Genomic DNA, 19,952 nt, shown 5'->3' on the forward strand with positions numbered 1-19,952 from the left:
ACAATTTTTTTTTTTTTTTTTTTTTTTTTTTTTTTTTTGAGACGGAGTCTCACTCTGTCACCCAGGCTGGAGTGCAGTGACTGGATCCTGGCTCACTGCAAGCTCCGCCTCCTGGGTTCATGCCATTCTCCTGCCTAAGCCTCCCAAGTAGCTGGGACTACAGGCGACCACCACCACGCCCAGCTAATTTTTTCTATTTTTTAGTAGAGCCAGGTTTCACCATGTTAGCCAGGATGGTCTCGATCTCCTGACCTCATGATCCGCCCGCCTCAGCCTCCCAAAGTGCTAGGATTACAGGCGTGAGCCACCGTGTCCGGCCGCTAACTACAATTTAAAGAATGAACAGTCATGCTTCCAGTCTGGCTTGAATCAGCTCCCATCAACTATACCCACCACCAACTTCTTGTACCTTTAATGGGAACTAATTAAGCTCATGTGGTGTTTTTTTCCCCCCACATTGTCTTCTGCGGTTTTGGAACAGAGCACACCAAATTAGCCCCAACTGTTTGAAAGAGAAGGCAGTTATTTATCCCACCGATGGGCAGACTTTCTCTCCTACCTAGAAGCTGCCTTCCAAGGTTCCCAAACACCATGGGATGACGATAGTAACCCCAACTCCTAACCAGCTAGAATCCTGAGAAGAGCAGTTTAGTGTTGTGTCAGTGGTCCGTCTTTCGCCAGTTCACAGCAATCATTTCCTCAAGCACAGTAAAATGTCTAAGGAGGCCACAGAGTCCTACCAGACTATCATTAGAGGCAAGAGTTACAACATTCTGGCCAGGCGTGGTGGCTCACGCCTGTAATCCCAGCACTTTGTGAGGCCAAGGTGGGTAGATCACCTGAGGTCAGGAGTTCAAGACCAGCCTGACCAACATGGAGAATCCCCATCTCTACTTAAAAAAAAAAAAAAAAAAATTAGCCAGGCATGGTGGTGGATGCCTGTAAGCCCTGCTACTCGGGAGGCTGAGGCAGGAGAATCACTTGAACCTGAGAGGCAGAGGTGGTGGTGAGCCAAGATCACGTCATTGCACTCCAGCCTAGGCAACAGAAGCGAAACCTCATCTCAAAAAAAAAAAAAGAAGAAACATTCAGGAATTCAGGGCATTATGCAATATTTAAGTTGTCCTGTGGTAATCTTGCCAAAATGAAAGTATTTTTTCATTAACTATGCTCCAACAGGAGAGCCTAATGAATTTTAAGAGTGTGGGAATCTTTTGACACATAAAGTTACTTTCTTCCAAAGGAGGAAATAACCCCAGCATTCACACATGTCAAGGAGCAAAGTTAAAGGAAACAAGCCATGCACAGCCCTGCCGCCCACCTGGGCCAAGGCGTCAGGCTCCTGAGGTGATGGCTTTCAGCCCCTGGATGATACCTCTCAGCCTCAGTCAACTTTAAACTAACTCCCATCCCTGCAACTACTAAATTGGTGAACATAAAAGAAAGAGAATCAATTAACATTTGGCAGTCATGATATATTGTTACTCCTGATCCAAGGAATCTTTACGTGGTTAAGAAAATAAATAACAGTATATAAGAACTTCCTAGTCTCACAGTGGAAACAGATTATGTTCATTTACAGAATATAGAGCAGGGGTACCCAACCCCTTGCTGGGTCTCTCATATGAGAGGAATCACAGAACCCTTGTAGATAACATAAAAATAATTATTAACAGAAGAATTCTCTGTTCTTAATTAGTTCTAAATTAGTTACTTAATTATTATTTGTGTGTGTGCTTACCCTAAGTAGACAAATAGGAGGTGGAAAGAGGATAAATACGGACTCAATTGAATTAGCAGTTTTCAAACTTTTTTTTTTTTTTTTTTGAGACGGAGTTTCACTCTTGTTGTCCAGGTTGGAGTGCAATGGCGCGATCTTGGTTCACCACAACCTCTGCCTCCCAGGTTCAAGTGATTCTCCTGTCTCAGCCTCCCGAGTAGCTGGGATTAGAGGCATGTGCCACCACGCCTGGCTAATTTTATATTTTTCAGTAGAGATTCTCCATGTTGGTCAGGCTGGTCTCCAACTCCCGACCTCAAGTGATCCACCAGCCTCAGCCTCCCAAAGTGCTGGGATCACAGGCGTGAGCCACTACGCCCAGCTTAGTTTTCAAACATTTTTTTAAAGGTTGAGGAACTCTGTTACTTAACACATATCCATGCAGCCCCCACTATCTGAGATGGCTCAAAAGGAACAGGTCTGGATGAGGAGATACAGAGGGTTGAACATTTTCTTCTGCTTCAACCTCATTTATTGAGGAGGTCCTGAGGTTGGCATAATGAAACAAAACTATTTGAAAGGCACGGAACTAAAGTGAATCCAATAGTAAGATATTTAAACTGAGAAATGCAGAAGCTTTTATGATATTTTATAGCAAATATACAATTTTGAACTACTAGCATACATAAAAATTATATATATAGCACCTACACTATTTAGTTACTGTTTATCACATACAAGGCCAAATGTGCCACTGACTATACACATAAAGGTTTTCACAAATAGCCAAATTTATTTCAATGCACCTGAGTGAGAGGAGAACATAGCCATGAAAGATGGTGATGACAAGGAATTTCAAGGACAGGGAATATGAGCTACAATAAAAAGTAATAAAGGAAGAAGTTTTTTTTAATATATAGATATAGCATTGTTTCACTGATTTATATATATATATATAAATAAAGTGTCTTTAGGCCGGGCGCAGTGGCTCACGCCTGTAATCCCAGCACTTTGGGAGGGGGTCGGGAGTTCGAGACCAGCCTGACCAACAAGGAGAAACCCTGTCTCTACTAAGAACACAAAATTAGCCGGGCGTGGTGGTGCATGCCTGTAATCCCAGCTACTCGGGGGACTGAGGCAGGAGAATCGCTTGAACCTGGGAGGCAGAAGTTGCGGTGAGCCGAGATCGCACCATTGCACTCCAGCCTGGGGGACAAAAGCGAAACTCCATGTCAAAAAAAAAAAAAGTGTCTTTAGCAGTGGACTAGTTTTGCTGATTTTTAAATGCCCACAAAAGCACTGGAAGGATACCTGCTAAAACACCAATGTGATTATTGCTAGGTGAGAGACTACAGGTGATTCATTGTTCCTTTAAATTTTATGTTGCTTTCCGAAAGAAAAGAAAAAAGGAATGAAAAGGGGGGAAAATTAGCCTAGACATCCTTTGGGCTTAGAGTCAATAAAAAATGTAGTATACACTGGTGAATAGTAAAAACATACTTTTTCCTTAAGTTAAAAAATAAAATAAAATCCATTCTTGTAATGAATGCAAAGGTTCGATCCTATTGCTCCAGCCAACACTCACTCAGTTTGATATCTGCAGCAGAACTGGGTCAATCCTTTAGGGATCTGAACTTTTTACCCCATACTAGTGCAGTAGCCTACAGATTGATATCCCAGGAACAGCTAGCACTGGGAGAAGGACCAAGGAGAAGCCCAAATTGGAGCAGCTCTGCTCACAGAAGCATATTCTCAGGATTCCCACTCACCACTTCCAGGTCCTGGGAAACCCGCCGTTTCCGCAGCTCCTCCATCCTCTCGCACACGTCGGAGAAACAGGTATTGTAATAATCTGCATACTGCTGCGCCAAGTCATCGATGTTTCCCAGTGAACCGTCCTGAAGGGGTAGAAAAACAAAGGCGGTCAGGTCAGTGCACCCGAGAAAAGCCCACAGCCATCAGACCTCCCTCTATGCAGAGTTTATAGTAATAAAAGCCGGTATTTAAGCAGAAAACATCAAGTGCCAGGTTGTTTCACGTACAGGATCTCCTACTCCTCAGGGCAGCCCTCTGACAGGGGCCTGTTTTGTCCCCACTTGTATTGATGGGTAAACAGGACCTCAAAGAAGTTGAGCAACTGCCCACAAATCCCGGGCCTAAGAAGCACAAAGGCCAGCTTTCCAACCTGGGACGGCCTGGTGCCAGCATCAGGGTCTTCAACACCCATCTCTCTGCCTGCCTAGCAGAGCTAAGAGAGGAAACACCAGGGAAGCACCTTCAGCAAAGGCACTGTGTGAGGAAGAGGCTCCTAATGCCCAATGTGGCTCCTGGCCTGCATCACCACCTCCTGGGAAGCTCATAAAAGAGACAGATGTCAGGACCCCTCCCAGGGATTCCGATGGGAGCCTGAGAATTCAGGAACTGGCAGAGAATAGAATCTAAGACAGATCTCACTGCACCTCTCAGGAGACCCTCAGAAAAGTGGAAAATCTTTTTATTCATTAGTTATTCGTGTTCATTAATATTCATTATTATGGTCATTAATATTCATATTATTCATTAGACTTATTATTCACTAGGCATTCCAAGTCCAGGTGCAAGAGTACACGTTACAAATTCACCAGCATAAATAAGTAAACATGTCACTTGTTTCTTCCCCAAGGCAAGTGCCACGTAATTGCTCTAGAGCTCATTCTGAGCTTCCCCCCAGCTCCACTGAGCCTTGTACTCGTTAAGTGGCCTTAGGCACGTCTCTTAACCTCTGAGGAACACTGAATAATCACAGCACCTACTTCAGTGAGGACTACTGGAGTAACACGTGTGAAGTGCTTAGACCTTAGCTGGCTCATGTAGTCCACCTGGCATGTAGTAAGTGCTAAAAATCTCTCACAGTATAATACTCACTGCAAGATTATGTTCCACACTATAGTCTTCCTTTAGAGCAATGGATTCCTAAACACACACCTGAATACATACAGGGAGGATGACAGAAATGCCTTGTACATTTGTTAAGTTATGCCATTTCTTCTATCAATTCACTCATTCAGAAAGACCTCTCCTCCAGCTCTTTTTTTTTTTTTTTTTTTTTTTAACCTCCCAACATTCTGCTCTTTGGTATAAATAAATGACTTTACCAAGACAACCAAGGAAAATACGACTTCTAGATCACCTAAAGCCACACACACATTTTCCATTTTACAGACTGCTAGCCAGCCTTTCAGTTATTTAATGTTGGTGCACTGCCCATAGCAACACACGCCTAACACTGCAAAGCAGGCTTAGATGCAAGCAGGGCTTGGGAGTTGGATTTCTCCCAAAGCCTTTCTACTAAAGACCTACACCCTGGTCAGGAGGCCTGGGGCAGATCAAGGATCATCTCTACCCTACTTTTGCATTCACTGATTTTACAGAACCAAGGGAGAGGAGAAACCGAAATGGGAAAAAATGACACTTTAGAAAGCTCCTTGCTTCCCCACCAATAACACGTTCTGCATTTGAGCTGATGGCCTCAAAATTCCTAGCACAGTGTGGAGACAAGAAGGACTCTTCCAAGGCCAGGAAGATCTTTGAATGTGTCTGGACAAAAGTCACTCCTTCACTACAATCAGTCTTGTCTGTCTGAGCCTACAGCCTGGACTGACATAGCAGGCAAAGTGGGAGACCCTCTTCTCTTCAAAATGTCGTCTACTGTCAAGTGTTCAGTAGAAAAATAGCAAAGGTCAAGATGGAATCTGCTGCTGCCCCTCTAAGGACATGCACCATGGCGCTCAGCTTCCTGGCCTCTGCTGTACTGCCTCCAGGAAAGGAAACTGCCTGAAAACAGAACCTGGGCCGGGCGCAGTGGCTCACGCCTGTAATCCCAGCACTTTGGGAGGCCAAGGGGGAGTAGATCACCTGAGGTCAGGAGTTCGAGACCAGCCTGGCCAACATGGTGAAACCCCATCTCTATTAAAAATATAAAAATTAGCTGGGCATGGTGGCACATACCTGTAATCCCAGCTACTCGGGAGGCTGAAGCACAAGAATTGCCTGAAATCAGGAGGCGGTAGTTGCAGTGGGCTGAGATCACACCACTGCACTTCAGCCTGGGTGACAGAGTGAGACTCCATCTCAAACACAAAACAAAAACCCAGAATCTGTCTTGGAAGAAGAGGGAGCCAGGACAGATTATCTTAAGGTGAGGTTCCTGAAATACAGCATGATAAACTGATATTAGGATCCTGAGGATCCTCCGACTCATCACAACTCAACCACACATGCCCCAGGGTCACAACTCAACCATTTCCATCTACGGCCTTCCTATGGCCCAACCTTGCCCAACCTGCCACCCAAATGACCTTGCTAAAAGATCGGACGGAGTCTCCCCCACTGAGATCCTTTCATGCCCCATCACCTATCCCACAATATAAACCCCAAATGTACCAGTCTTTCAGTACCCTTCATCTGCGGTCCCCACGACCTCCATGCAGTAGGGGCCTGAAAGAACCCAGAGAACAACAAGCAGTTCCTCCTGGAGGCTCGAAGCAGGCCTTCTGCCACGCCTCCCTGGTAACCCCATCAGCACACACCCCGAAGAGGACTGAGGGAACTCCTGGAGGAAACTTTAAGAGAGGAGGAGGGCAGAAGAGCAGCTCCCATGGGGGCATGGGTTCTGACCACCAGCTCCTGACAGCTGTGACTAGGAGAGCAAAGCGCCAGCCCCTGGGAGGGAAGGGCTCGATGCCACTGCTGCCTCAGCTATTCGAGCACCTGGGGCCAGGCGCTTGGCTCACGCCTGTAATGCCAGCACTCTGGAAGACCAAGGCAGGCAGAGACCAAAGAAGCAGCAAGTTCTGCAGCGGACACCAGCTGGGTGTTTTCCAGTTCAAATCTGACACTACCAAACTGGAGACAGCCTCATAACCCACAGGCTGAAGGCTCAGTCCTAGAAGACTGCTCTTCACTTCTGATGCCAGAAGCAAGCTCCAGGTTGTTTTACCTGCTACAAATTGGGGTTCCCACGACCCCCTTTTGGGGCTCAATTAATTTGCTAGAGTGGCTCAGAAAACTTGAGCAAACACTATACTTACATTTACCGACTTATTTTAAAAGAATTCACAAAGGATACCAATGAATATCAGATGAAGAGATGCATAGGGCAGAGTACTGGGGAAGGGAGTTGGAGCTTCCCTGCCCCCTCCAGACCCTCCACCCTACACAAACCTCTACGTGTTCAGCTATCCAGAAGCTCCCAGAATCCAGTCTGTTGGGGTTTTTATGGAAGCTTCATTACGTAGGCATGATTGATTAAATCAAAGGCCACTGACTAGCAGCTCAACCTTCAGCCCCTCTCCCCTCCCCAGAGGTTGGGGCTAAAAGTCCCAACCTTCTAATCCAACCTGGGTCTTTGCTGTGACCAACCTCCATTCTGAAGCTACCTAGAGTGGCCAGCCATCAGTCAACTCATTAACTTATACATAACTCCAACTTATCACTTTGGAGATTCCAAGGGTTTTAGGAGTTTGGCAGAAAACAAGATTAAGACCAAAAATATATTTCACAATATCATAAAACCAACAACAAGCCAACTCTTCACTTCAGTTCTGTTTTCCCTACGAGTGAAATTCTCTATCCCATTCCCAATCACTCAAAACTCCCCCAATAATCTGGGGACCTGAAAAATATATTTGTTGCTCCTGAGGAAAAGAGCAGCTGTTCAACTCAACTCAGGCCAAAGAAAGTCAGCATTTCACACCCTACGATATGCCGTAATAGCCACTCCTCACTCCAGATAATAATTAGAACAGGGTGGTACAGCTGCTTTTACATCTTCCCAAATTACTTTCCAGATGTGCAGTAAGTCCCCATAGTTACCACTTCCATCAGTCTTGATGATTTAAATGCCAAGAAAGGCAATAGAATAGAAGAATGCATATGTGTGTTTTTAAGAGTGGGTTTTGTCTGCCATCCCACAAAAAGAATCCTTTACATTCCAATCAATGAAACCAACCAACCACCTGATGATTTTCTTTACCCACTCAAAATTCAGGCTTTAAAACATGAAATAATAAGAATAATCATCATTTCTACGTTATATGGGGGCGGGAGGAAACTCTGGGAGTGATGGATATGTTTATGACGTTGATGGTAGTGGCACATACTTATTCCCAAACCATCGAGTTGTATACATTCAATATGCACAGCTTTTTACTTATCAATCAAAGCTCAATAAAGCAGTTTTAAAAAACCATGCTTTTCAGGACTGTCTGACAATGTTTGCATTATTTTATCCAGCTTGTTCCTTGAGATAATTACAGACCTACTCCATAAAAACATTTAATTTTACTAAAAATACTTGCAACATGAGTCTGCAGGAAATTTAAATAATGCAGCTCAGGTTTCCATAGGACCACAAGCTGCATCTTTACAGAAACACAAAATCTATGTCTGAGTCAGCATCCCACCATACTAATGTCAAGCACTGATGTTGCAAAATAAACTTGCAACTATAATAAGACTTTAAATCATCTCTACATTTATTATAACATATATCATGATTAAAACACTGAAACGGATTCTTTAATAAGACTTTAAATCATCTCTACATTTATTATAATAAATATCATGATTAAAACACTGAAACGGATTCTTTTTTAAACCTTTTAAGGTGTTCAGAAGTTTCTGGTCTGGAGTTCACTGCTTGCCTCATCTGTTTCACTTCTTTCTTATTTTCTCTCTTTGGTTCTCTGGCATTAAGCTTAAGCAATATTAGTTCAAGTTTAGGTACATGGGAAAACTTTATTTCCTCAAAATAATTTTTTGAGAAAATTGTGAAATTTTGAGTCTCATGATATTTTTATGAGAATTTTCCCACCCCTTTCTTTGAAAACAAGAAAAGAGATACATGCAGATTCAAGTTCTCTTTCCTTTTCTTATTACAGAACCTGGTCACAGCATCTGTCCATATATATGACAATCCATTTCACTTGCTGCAGATTTAAATTAAGTCTTTGGAGTCATCACCCATGTCAGCTCAACGGACAACAAAATTCTATAACCCTCCCCCAAAGCCACAGAGCACCTTTGTCCCAAACACCCGTCTTTCATACAACCAACATAAAAATACAGAGATAAGGGCCATTGTACCAAGCAGGGTGGACTGCTGTTACAATCAAGGAGAAAAGACACAGAGCACTGTTCCCTCAACAATCGGTTTCACAGTATTTCTGAGATTCATCCCAATTCACTTCTGTCTCTGGAAAATGGAAAACCTAAAACTACTACGAAAACAAAAGGCATTTGTATCATTACTTTTGTTACTTCTGCTCTTCTTTCCCCAGATGTCACTTCCAGTTTCGAATAAGTTGGCAGACTTGGGAGGGGAAAAAATAAAAAGAAAAAAAAAGCATTTGAAAACATCAGGAGATACAATGTGATCTGTTGCATGCAGATTGTATGCAAACGAATGTGTGATCCTCCTATTTTAGGTATCTGTAAAGTTTTCCCCAAGGGAAAACTCTCGTGTGTTGCTCTAACTCCCCAAAGTTGAGAGAAAGACACTGTTCACTCATTTATTGTTTCTTTACCTTTTCTGTCCTTAATAATAAGTACATATATATTTTATATAATATAAATTGTTATGTTTACATTGCTCCTGGTTTGAAGAGGGATGGATAGAGATATATACATCCCCTCCAAGCTAAAGCCACCAAAAAAAGAAATCACTACGGTACAATGAAACCTAACTGATTTTTTGAATGACTTCACAAGGTGTTTCCACTCTTAATTAGCTTGTTTAAAGATTTTAAGGCGATAAACACTTTTAGCAATCTTTCAGGTGAAATTGCTATAACCATAAAAATGCCGTTAATTCTGGTTTTCTTGTTCAGCCTCATTGAATCCGTGTAATGTTACTGTTCTCACCAGCTTCTGCCACATCGTCGTCGTTCTGGAGAAATTCATTGACTGTAATAACTGATCTCAAATACTTTTCTCTGAGGTATCATTCCCAGTGTTTTTACAGACAGGTTGAGCTGGAAGTATAGTTTGTCTCAGGAAAAAGTTTTAACATGTAACAACATATGCCAGAGGGACGTATTAGGTCATGCAAATGGCAAGTGACGCCCCCGGGGGCACACCCATAGGGCAGGTGGCTGGAGTGGGGCTCATTTCATACCTTCCATTCCCTCTCTCCAAAAACACCCAGAACCGCCAGCGCCCATGTCGAATCCTAGCTTTGGCATATATGGTCATGGTGATGCTATTGCACACAGGTGGGTCCCAGTTACCACAAATCCCCTCCTGAAGAATAAATGGCCTCCCAGAAGGGAGGATTGACAAACCCTCCTCAGAGCTCTCTCAGCACCTGCTTCTAGGTCTCCAAATGTCGAAGGAAAAAAATAGCCCGAAAAAAATTGAGGGGCCGGGCATGGTGGCTCATACCTGTAATCCCAGCACTTTGGGAGGCCAAGGTGGGTGGATCACCTGGGGTTGGGAATTCGAGACCAGACTGACCAACACGGAGAAACTCCGTCTCTACTAAAAATACAAAATTAGCCGGGCATGGTGGCACATGCCTGTAATCCCAGCTACTAGGGAGGCTGAGACAGGAGAATCGCTTCAACCTGTGAAGTGAGCTGAGATCACGCCATTGCACTCCAGCCTGGGCAATAAGAGCGAAACTCAGTCTCAAAAAAAAAAAAAAAAAAAAAATTGGGGCATAGAATCCCCCTCTATATATGAATATACATTACAGCTATGTACAGCTAGAAGCATTTATTAATATCAATTATATCTATGTATAGCTACAATTATTTATGTTAAAAATACACACAGGGCCGGGCACAGTGGCTCATGCTTGTAATCCCAGCACTTTGGGAGGCCGAGGCAGGCAGATCACCTGAGGTCAGGAGTTTGAGACCAGCCTGGTCAACATGGTGAAACCCTGTCTCAACTAAAAATACAAAAATTAGCCAGGCATGGTGGCGGACACTTGTAATCCCAGCTACTCAGGAGGCTGAGGATGGAGAATTACTTGACCCCAGGAGGCGGAGGTTGCAGTAAGTCGAGATAGCACCACTGCACTCCAGCCCGGGTGACAGAGCGAGACTCCGTCTCAAAGCAAAACAAAAATGGGTATGTTAAATGATTTTAAAAAGGATAAATTAAAAGTGCCAAGTTCTTTCCTGTGCCCAAATGGATAAGCAACTGCAGTGTCATTCACCCTGCAGATCATGACCCATTAGGGGTTGCACAGGTCAAGAGTGGATCAGAGAAGCACAGCCGCTACGGGCGATGTGGGAGCTGGTGAAGCAGCCGGTACTGCCTGCTGCCTCTGTGCCTAGTACTGACTTAGGGTCACTCTAGGTCAGTCAGACTGGCAGTTATGAAGGAAGCTGGATGTGAATGACAGCAAGGACAAAAGAGAGCCCATGACACCACTGGAGCCATGAAGACAACCGGAGTCCACTTGTGTTTCTCATCAACTCCAACCTTGACGCCATGGGTGACCCACAGGGAAGCTAACACTCTTCACAATGGACCTGCACACATGGCCAAGGACACAGAAGGCAGGGATCTGGCGGGCTCTGGAGCTGTTGTGGGTTCAGATGCTGTCTCATGCCAGCAAGCTAAGCCAGCAGATCAGTGACACCATATGGAAGCTGCCACAATGCCTGGCACCCTACACCAACCTTCAGAGTCTAAAAAATATGCTGCTGATTCACTTCCAGCTCCCAAATCTCACACAAGGTGTCTTTTGTGAAGGTCACTAACCCAGAACCATACCAGAAAGGGTGAATACAGTACAAGCCCCTACAGAGTATTTGGATACATTTAAACATTTGAGACTTGCATTTGTTTAAAGGATATCACACAGCATATCAGAAGAGCACAGAAGAGGCTGGGCACAGTGGCTCACACCTGTAATTCCAGCACTTTGGGGAGGCCAAGGTGGGTAGATTACTTGAGGTCTGGAGTTTGAGACTAGCCTGGCCAACCAAAATGGTGAAACCTCATCTCTACTAAAAAAATTACAAAACTTAGCTGGGCTTAGGGGTGCATGCCTGTAATCCCAGCTACTCAGGAGGCTGAGGCAAGAGAAACACTTGAACCCAGGAGGCAGAGACTGCATGAGCCAAGATCATGCCATTGCACTCTAGCCTGGGCGACAGGGCAACACTCCCTCTCAAAAAACAAAACCAAAAAAAACAACCCTGTCTCTACTAAAAACACAAAAATTAGCCGGGCATGGTGGCGGGTACCTGTAATTCCATCTACTCCAGAAGATAAGGAAGGAGAATCGCTTGAACCTGGGAGGCGGAAGTTGCAGTGAGCTACGTTCGCACCACTGCACTCCAGCTTGGGTGATAGATAAAGCACAGAACAGAATGGAAAATGTTGAAGTACATCTCATGAAACTTTGTGGATATAGTATTGCATTTTATCACAATGTAAAATATAATCCTTCCAGTGAATCTCTGACAAAAGTTTGAAACTCATTGATGGAAGGCCAGGCACGGTAGCTCACACTTATAATCCCGGGACTTTGGGAGGCCAAGGCAGGTGGTTATAGCTTGAGGCCAGGAGTTCGAGACCAACCTGGGCAACACAGTGAAATCCCATCTCTACTAAAATTACAAAAATTGGCTGGCTGTGGTGGCACACACCTGTAATCCCAGCTACTCAGGAGGCTGAGGCAGGAGAATCACTTGAGCCCAGGACGTAGAAGCTGCAGTGAGCCGAGATCATGCCACTGCACTCCAGCCTGGGCAGCAGAGCAAGACTCTGTCTCAAAAAAAAAAAAAAGTAAGAAAGTCACTGATGGAGTTCACTTCCTAGGTGACAGCCATGGGGGCCCACACTGTCTCTATTTTAGAACCCCACTGCCTGTGAGTTTCCCTGTCACTATCCACCCCTCCTTCTCAGCACACCCTTAAATGTAATTATTCCCCAAGGTCCTCGGCGTTTTTCTCTTCTTACACTCCCTGCTCCCTTGGGGAAATGTCATCTGTGGTAGGATGGAGTTAAAGCCGCTCTAACACTTTCTCTCCCCTCTACTTCCAACAGGCCCAGTGCAGACTGCTTGACCCTAGGATTCAGCAGACTTGAAACTAGTAGCAAAAATGTTATTACCAAAATCTTATGCATGAACTAGTCATCCCCAACTACCTACTGGGAAGAAATCTGAAAAGTGTAGACTACATATTATGAACAAACTCAGTTTCCTGGCCAGACAGAGGAGCAGTTCTTATAAAACAGATGAAGAAGAAGGCCTACTCCACATCCCTCATGCAAAGTATATGCCAGCACCTCTGCACAGCACATTGATTGTCACGTATGATGAAGAAACTGAGGAAAGCTGTAACATTCGCTTGTGTTTATGCTCTTCAATCATCAACAGTTTATAGGATATTTCATTAATTCAAATAATATTTACTAAACATTTACTATATTCTGAGTGTTGTGCTAGGTGTTAAGTATGCGATATAAAATCAAAAAACATGAATGTTTACTTTTACTGCACAGAAGAGCAAAGTGTGGCCATTAGTTTATTTTAATACAGCCATATGGTTAAGTCATGAGAACTTGTTGAAGGAATTTACTAAGCTGTGTGCTTAATATTAGATCTCCTTGGAATGAAAGGCTCTGAAAAAATCCAATCTGCTGGCTATCAGTGGCTCAAAAGAGTATTACACAAAAGCCCTAAGAACTTGAAAATGTGGAGAAAAGAATGGGAACATTGATCATTGGTTCTTAAAAAGTACAAGCATAGATTCAGACTCAAAATGGACATTTGGATTTAGCAGATGGCAGTTTTAGACTGAACTCATTTTCCATTTTTAATCTGCCCTGAGCTTAATAGAATCACAGATTTGAAAAGCAGCAGAGCTAATTGGGTGGGAATGAAGTCACAATTTTAGACCACATTCACAGATCTTGATGAGTATGAATCACACTGAGTTTTCTCTGGCCGCCTTTTTGACACACAAACGTGAGGATGTGAACATTTTCAAGCATTTACCAACAAGATCTGAATGTGATATGATCAGAATTTTAGAAATGAAAATATTGATCTCGGAACAATCTGAAATTTCTAGCAGTGTGGTTAAATGATGTACAATATTTGAGTCTTTGTGTTTTAGAGAAATTACAATCTGCCACAGCTTGACTAGAGAGTCTCATGGTGTGACCGTACGTGGTATGAGACTGAGCTTGACTCTGGCTGATTTCCTCACACAGCTCCTCGGTGCAACTGGTAAGTGAGATGCAGGAGTCCAGACAACTTGATCAAAACTGACTGACAACAAGCATCACACTGGTAACCATTTGCTTTTATACAACTAAAGTTGAAGCAACTGTTTCTTGGTGCTATTGCCAAAATTCTACATTTTTAAGAACTGACAGGTAACACCTAAAAAATATTCTTTGCGTGGCACCTACGTTCTGCATCTCACAAATGACTGCACAAGATATCTAGGACTTGCTTTAAATCCTGGGCCTGGGAGGGGTGGTGAATGCGGATATAGATGGAACAAGATCAGTGGTGATGGAACATGGCAGCTCTTTAACATATGCTCCCTACTTGGTATACATCTGAAATTTCCCATTGTAAGGAGTTTTTAATAGGTGGCTTATTTGTTCAAGTGTTTGTTGTTACCAGGCAACTTTAGAGTTTATGAAAGCTGGGGCTGGATCTTATTCATTTTTATAACCTCAGTTTCTAACATTATTGCAACGCCCAACACTTAGCAGTTACCTAATGAATACTTATCAAATGAATGAACAGATGGATGGATGGATGGATGGATGGATGGATGGATGGATGGACGGAAGGCAGTAGAGTTGATTCCTCTCTTTCCTAAGAGTGCCATAAAATTCACTCAGTAACTAGGAATTGACAGACTGCCCACTAAACCAGCATTTTTATATATAACGGTGAGCTTCTAGTCACAATTCTTGTCCCTACTGACCTCACAACAGTAATACAGTCTAGTGAGACACTGATACATGAAATATATCATTAGAAACAATGGCAAACGAAGGTCTTAGGGAAGCGGGTAGGAAGATGTTCCAGCCAGAAGGAATAACAAATGTAATTCCTCTGAGTCCAGAGAGACAGCCTAACCTGTTCCAACAGGTAAAGCTACCCTGGGTGACTATAAGGTCAGAATGCAAAGGTGTGGCAGGACAGGGGACTAGAGAGACAGGAAGAAACCCAGGTTTGGTGATTCCTCATGAATTCAATAGCCATAGATATTTAAGCAGGAATAGAGAGGGCATGCAGTTTGCTTTACATAAAGTACGAAATTCGCTGTCATACACTTTAATGACAACCAAACCACAGAGATTTTGAAAACTGGCCCTGATTTCATTAACTTTGCATCCACACAGAAACCTCTCAACAGAACAGTCAGTTGGCACCCACCTGTGAATTGATAGTGCCTTGTCCCTCACCAGCTAGAAAACCAAACCAACAAATGGGGATACAATCCAAGAAACTCATCCAGCCCTTGGCCAGCTCTGCTTCATTATATTTTTGTCCAGCTGTGAATCTTAATGCTGCTGACACCAATAAAGTGAACTATTAGCATGGTGTCTGCCTCTGTGATCCTTGGCAGCAGACCCAGTCCCACCTCTGTCATGGAAGAGGCTGAACAGTGAAGACAAGATTTAAATGATTTAAATCCACTGGGATGTTATTCCTCTTTTCAGGTATGGCCACAGTCCAACAGGCAGAGAAAAGCTTCACAGAAAAAGGGTGGCCTACATGACAAAGAATCATCAGCCAGGCACAGTGGCTCACACTGATAATCACAGCACTTTAAGCAGGTGGATCACTTGAGCCCAGGAGTTTGAGACCAACCTGAGCATCATGGTCAAACCCCAGTTCCACCAAAAAATATATATAAAAATTAGCAGGGCATGATGGCATACGCCTGTGGCCCCAGCTACTCAGGAAGCTGAGGTTGGAGGTTCAATTAAGCCAGGGAGGCAGAGGCTGCAGTGAGCCAAGATTGTGCCGCTGCACTCCAGCCTGGGCAACAGAGTGAGACTCTGTCTCAAAAAAAAAAAAAAAAAATTGTGGCTGGGTTTGGTGGCTCATGCCTGTAATCCCAGGACTTTGGGAGGCTGAGGCAGGTAGATCGCCTGAAGTCGGGAGTTTGAGACTAGCCTGGCCAACATGGTGAAACCCCACCTCTACTAAAAATACAAAAAAAAGTCCTCACTCCTCCAACAGGAAGGTTAAAATTTCTCCTATTATTTGATGGGACCAAGTTATATCACATGAGTGGCACAGAATCCCAACCTATTATAAACATAAAGACCTAGAATTTTAATACAGGGAAGGGCCTTAAATATGATCTCATTTGATAACTTTATTTCAAAGATGAATTAAGAGTAAGCAAAGACCACAGGGTTTTGAGTGACTTGTCCCAGAAAACAGGAAACCAAGCCTCCTAAATCAAAGTACAGGGATTATTGATTTCTAATTATTTACATTTATTGCTGATAATTTTTAATATGTTGAGGGTCAAAGATCTTCCTGAATCCAAAGATGTTTCCCACACCAAAAGGAATAAAGGGAAAGTTCCTCGGTTCAATGGGCTTAATTACAGTCCTGCAATCTTCTCATATCCTGACAGAATAAAAGCAACTAAGATTTTGAAATAAAGATAGCCCATCTAGAAGGGCACTGAATACACAAGGAGCTTATCCAGAAAATCCTCAGCATTTTACTACCATCAGGGAGATCAGAAGGAATGCCACTGGTTCCCTCCACAGGTTTGAGTTCCATCTTTTCTTTTTAGAAACAGGGTCTCACTCTGTCACCCAGGCTGGAATGCAGTGCTGCAACCACAGTTCACTATAACCTCAAATTCCTGGGCTCAAGTGATCCTCCCTCCTAAGGCAGCCTCCTGAGTAGCTGGGACTACAGGTCACGCCACCAGGCCCAGCTAATTTTTTGTAGAGATGGGAGTTTCACCATGTTGCCCAGGCTGGTCTTTAACTCCTGGGCTCAACATGATCCTCTTGCTTCGGCCTCCCAAAGTGCTAGGATTACAGGCAGGAGGCACCGTACATGGCCTGGTTCAGTTGTAAGAAAACAAATACAAGAGCAATGCTGTGGCCACGGAAAACATGCATATATTCCCTTTGTCGTGATGAGTGCTTACAATAAGCCCCACCCAGAAGCTAAAGGAAAACCTGTTTGTTTCTATTTACTAGAAACTATTTTAGAGCCCTTCATTCATATGATACCAATTGGATAGTGGCTTTCCAAAGTCAAAAAGACGCAGGAGGCACTGTGGCTCACTCCTGCAATCCCAGCACTTTGGGAGGCCCAGGCGGGTGGATCACTTGAGGTCAGGAGTTCAAGACCAGTCTGGTCAACATGGTGAAACCCCATCTCTACTAAAAATACAAAACAATTAGACAGGCATGGTGGCACACACCTGTAATCCTAGCTACTTGGGAGGCTGAGGTGGGAGGATTGCTTGAACCCAGGAGGCGGAGGTTGCAGTGAGGTTGGAGATCGCACCACTGCACTCCAGCCTGGGTGACAGAGTGAGACTGTCTCAAAACAAAACAAAACAAAACAAAATCTGAAAGAAACCAGTTTACCCCACTGTCTGGAAAAATGCCACGCAATCCCCAAACAACTCTTCACAACACACATAACCCTCTCCAAGTACAGTGCATGAGTTAGCTTCTGGCATCTGCCCTTCTGATGGCTCCTTGATCTCCAGGCCAATCACACTACAGGGGTCAGTGCACTAAGGATGCCATTCAGGGACTCAGAGGCCAGCTTGTGAATGTCAGGTATAGCGGAACTCTGTTGGGTTCATCCTGTACCACACTCTGATCTGTAACATACAGGAAAAATCCAATTGAGAGAATGTCAGCCCTACAAAATAACTTTTCTTGTTCCGGCACATGTGTATTATCTGCACCCATATCTATGCATCTGCCCATCTATCCATGTATCTATAGAAAATATTATATATGACATGATGGTCATACTTTCATTTCCGTTTTGTGGGGGAGAAAAGTTCTTTCCTAACTACATCATTTCCCCTCAAGATGATCTCAATTTTCATCATAAAAGGCTTTTACTTTTGCCAAGAAAATAATGTGAAAGTACTCTGAAAAAGCATCTGAAGCACATGAATCTGTTCTTATTCGCAGATTTAAAACATCTTGGAAGTTAATGAAATTGTCTTCCGTTAGGGATTTCCATTAAGTAAGTAGATTTTAGCTGTTCTTGTCACCAAAAAAAAAAAAAAAAATTAACTATGTGAGATAACAGGTGTGTTAACCTCTTCACTACAGTGCACTATCTCAACGTATCTCTCTATCTCTATGTATCCCACAACATCATGTTGTGGCCAGGTGTTTGGCTCATGTCTGTAATTCCAGCACTTTGGGAGGCTGAGGCGGGTGGATCATTTGAGCTCAGGAGTTGAAGACCAGTCTGGGCAACACGGTGAAACCCTATCTCTACAAAAAACACAAAAAACAATTAGACATGTGTGGTGATGCATGCCTGTAGTTTTAGCTATTTGGGAGGCTGAGGAGGGAGGATGACCTGATCCCAGGAGGTTGAGGCTGAAGTGAGCTATGACTGAGCCATTGCACTCCAGCCTGAGAGACAGAGGGAGACCCTGTTGCAAAAAAAAAGGCCAGGCGCGGTGGCTCACGCCTGTAATCCCAGCACTTTGGGAGGACAAGGCGGCAGATCACTTGAGGCTAGGTGTTCGAGACCAGCCTGGCCAACATGGTGAAACCCCATCTCTACTGAAAATACAAAAATTAGCCAGGCATGGTGGCAAGCACCTGTAATCCCAGGTACTCAGGAGGCTGAAGCAGGAGATCACTTAAACCCAGGAGACAGAGGTTGCAGTGAGCTGAGATTGCACCACTGCACTCCAGCCTGGGCGACAAGAGTGAGACTCCATCTCCCAAAAAAACATAATGTTGTAAACCTCAAATACACACAAGAAAATTTATGTTTAAAAATAACAATATCTTGGAAGTTGAGAGTGACAGTGGAGATTATTTGCTTTGTGTCACATTGTACACAGGGTTACAATGTAAACTTGACAGTCATTTCTGCCTAAGGGAACTAAAAAGGCTGCAAGGAATTCACACCATTCTCCTAAGCCAATTACTGTGGGAACGAAAATACCCATTTTCTCGGTTTGCTCACAAGGTGAGAACTTATTAACTGGCTTTTTCACTGACATCTAATACATACTTTTTTGAAAGAGCAATTGATTTCATTGAAGAATTAACATTTTTATCAGTTCATCTTGGCTAACAGTTTTACTGGTCAACGTTTGCTTGGACATACATACTCCCCCTCCTTCCCATTCATATTCCTGGATTTACAATGAAACAATCCCTTAAAAGGAAATGAACTAGTTAAAGCATGCCTACCACCTACCCAAACTTGTTCATGCTTCTCAATTGCCCTATAAAAAGGGGTAATTTCACTTTCTTCTCTGGGATGTAGATATAAGTATTTTTATTTTAATTGTTTGAGACATTATGGGAAGAAAGCCTGCAAAAAATTCAATGTACTATCAAGACACCTAGTTTTAAAGGAAAAAGTGTTGATTCTGGCAGGATGGACTGTGTGTTTCCATTCTCAAAGCACAGCAGTTCAATTTTTTTTTTTTTTTTTTTTTTTGAGATGGAGTTTCACTCTGTCACCCGGGCTGGAGTGCATTGGTGCGATGTCGGTTCACTGCAACCTGCAACCTCTGCCTCCCTGGTTCAAGCAATTCTCCTGCCTCAGTCTCCCAAATAGCTGGGATTGCAGGTGCGTACTATCAGGCTCAACAAATTTTTTTGTATTTTTAGTGGAGACAGGGTTTCACCATGTTGGCCAGGCTGGTCTCGAACTCCTGACCTCAAGTGATCCCCCCACCTCAGCCTCCCAAAGTGCTGGGATTACAGGTGTAAGCCACTGCACCCGGCCCAGTTCAACTGTATTTTATACTGAGAAATCAAATTCTGGGCTCCCCACTGTACCCTCAAGCACCCTCTAAACAACAGTTGGAAAGATCCTGCTATCCTGTTGGAAACTAAGTCAGATCATGTCCCTCTGCTCAGAAACCTTACTTGGGCTCCTGTTTCTTTCAGAGAAAATGCCACAGCCCCCAGGATGACATAGAAGGCTCCTCACAACTGCACACCCTTACATCTTTCCTGCTTCAATGTGTGCCTTTCCAGCCTCACTTCCCCAGCC

The 19,952-nt window shown here is 43.6% G+C and overlaps 1 protein-coding gene across 1 annotated transcript in view; it reads right to left on the bottom strand.

The window, feature by feature from the left end:
- SASH1 (SAM and SH3 domain containing 1) overlaps window positions 1-19,952 on the bottom strand; it is a 213,625-nt gene that overhangs the window by 162,498 nt on the left and 31,175 nt on the right. The window contains exon 2 of the mRNA XM_017889951.1: window positions 3,490-3,618. Coding sequence (XP_017745440.1) covers window positions 3,490-3,618 — 129 coding nt within the window. The remainder of the gene's footprint in view (window positions 1-3,489; window positions 3,619-19,952) is intronic.

This window comes from Rhinopithecus bieti, unplaced genomic scaffold (genome assembly GCF_001698545.2).
Source record: "Rhinopithecus bieti isolate Rb0 unplaced genomic scaffold, ASM169854v2 scaffold_18644, whole genome shotgun sequence".
Taxonomy (NCBI): Eukaryota; Metazoa; Chordata; class Mammalia; order Primates; family Cercopithecidae; genus Rhinopithecus; species Rhinopithecus bieti.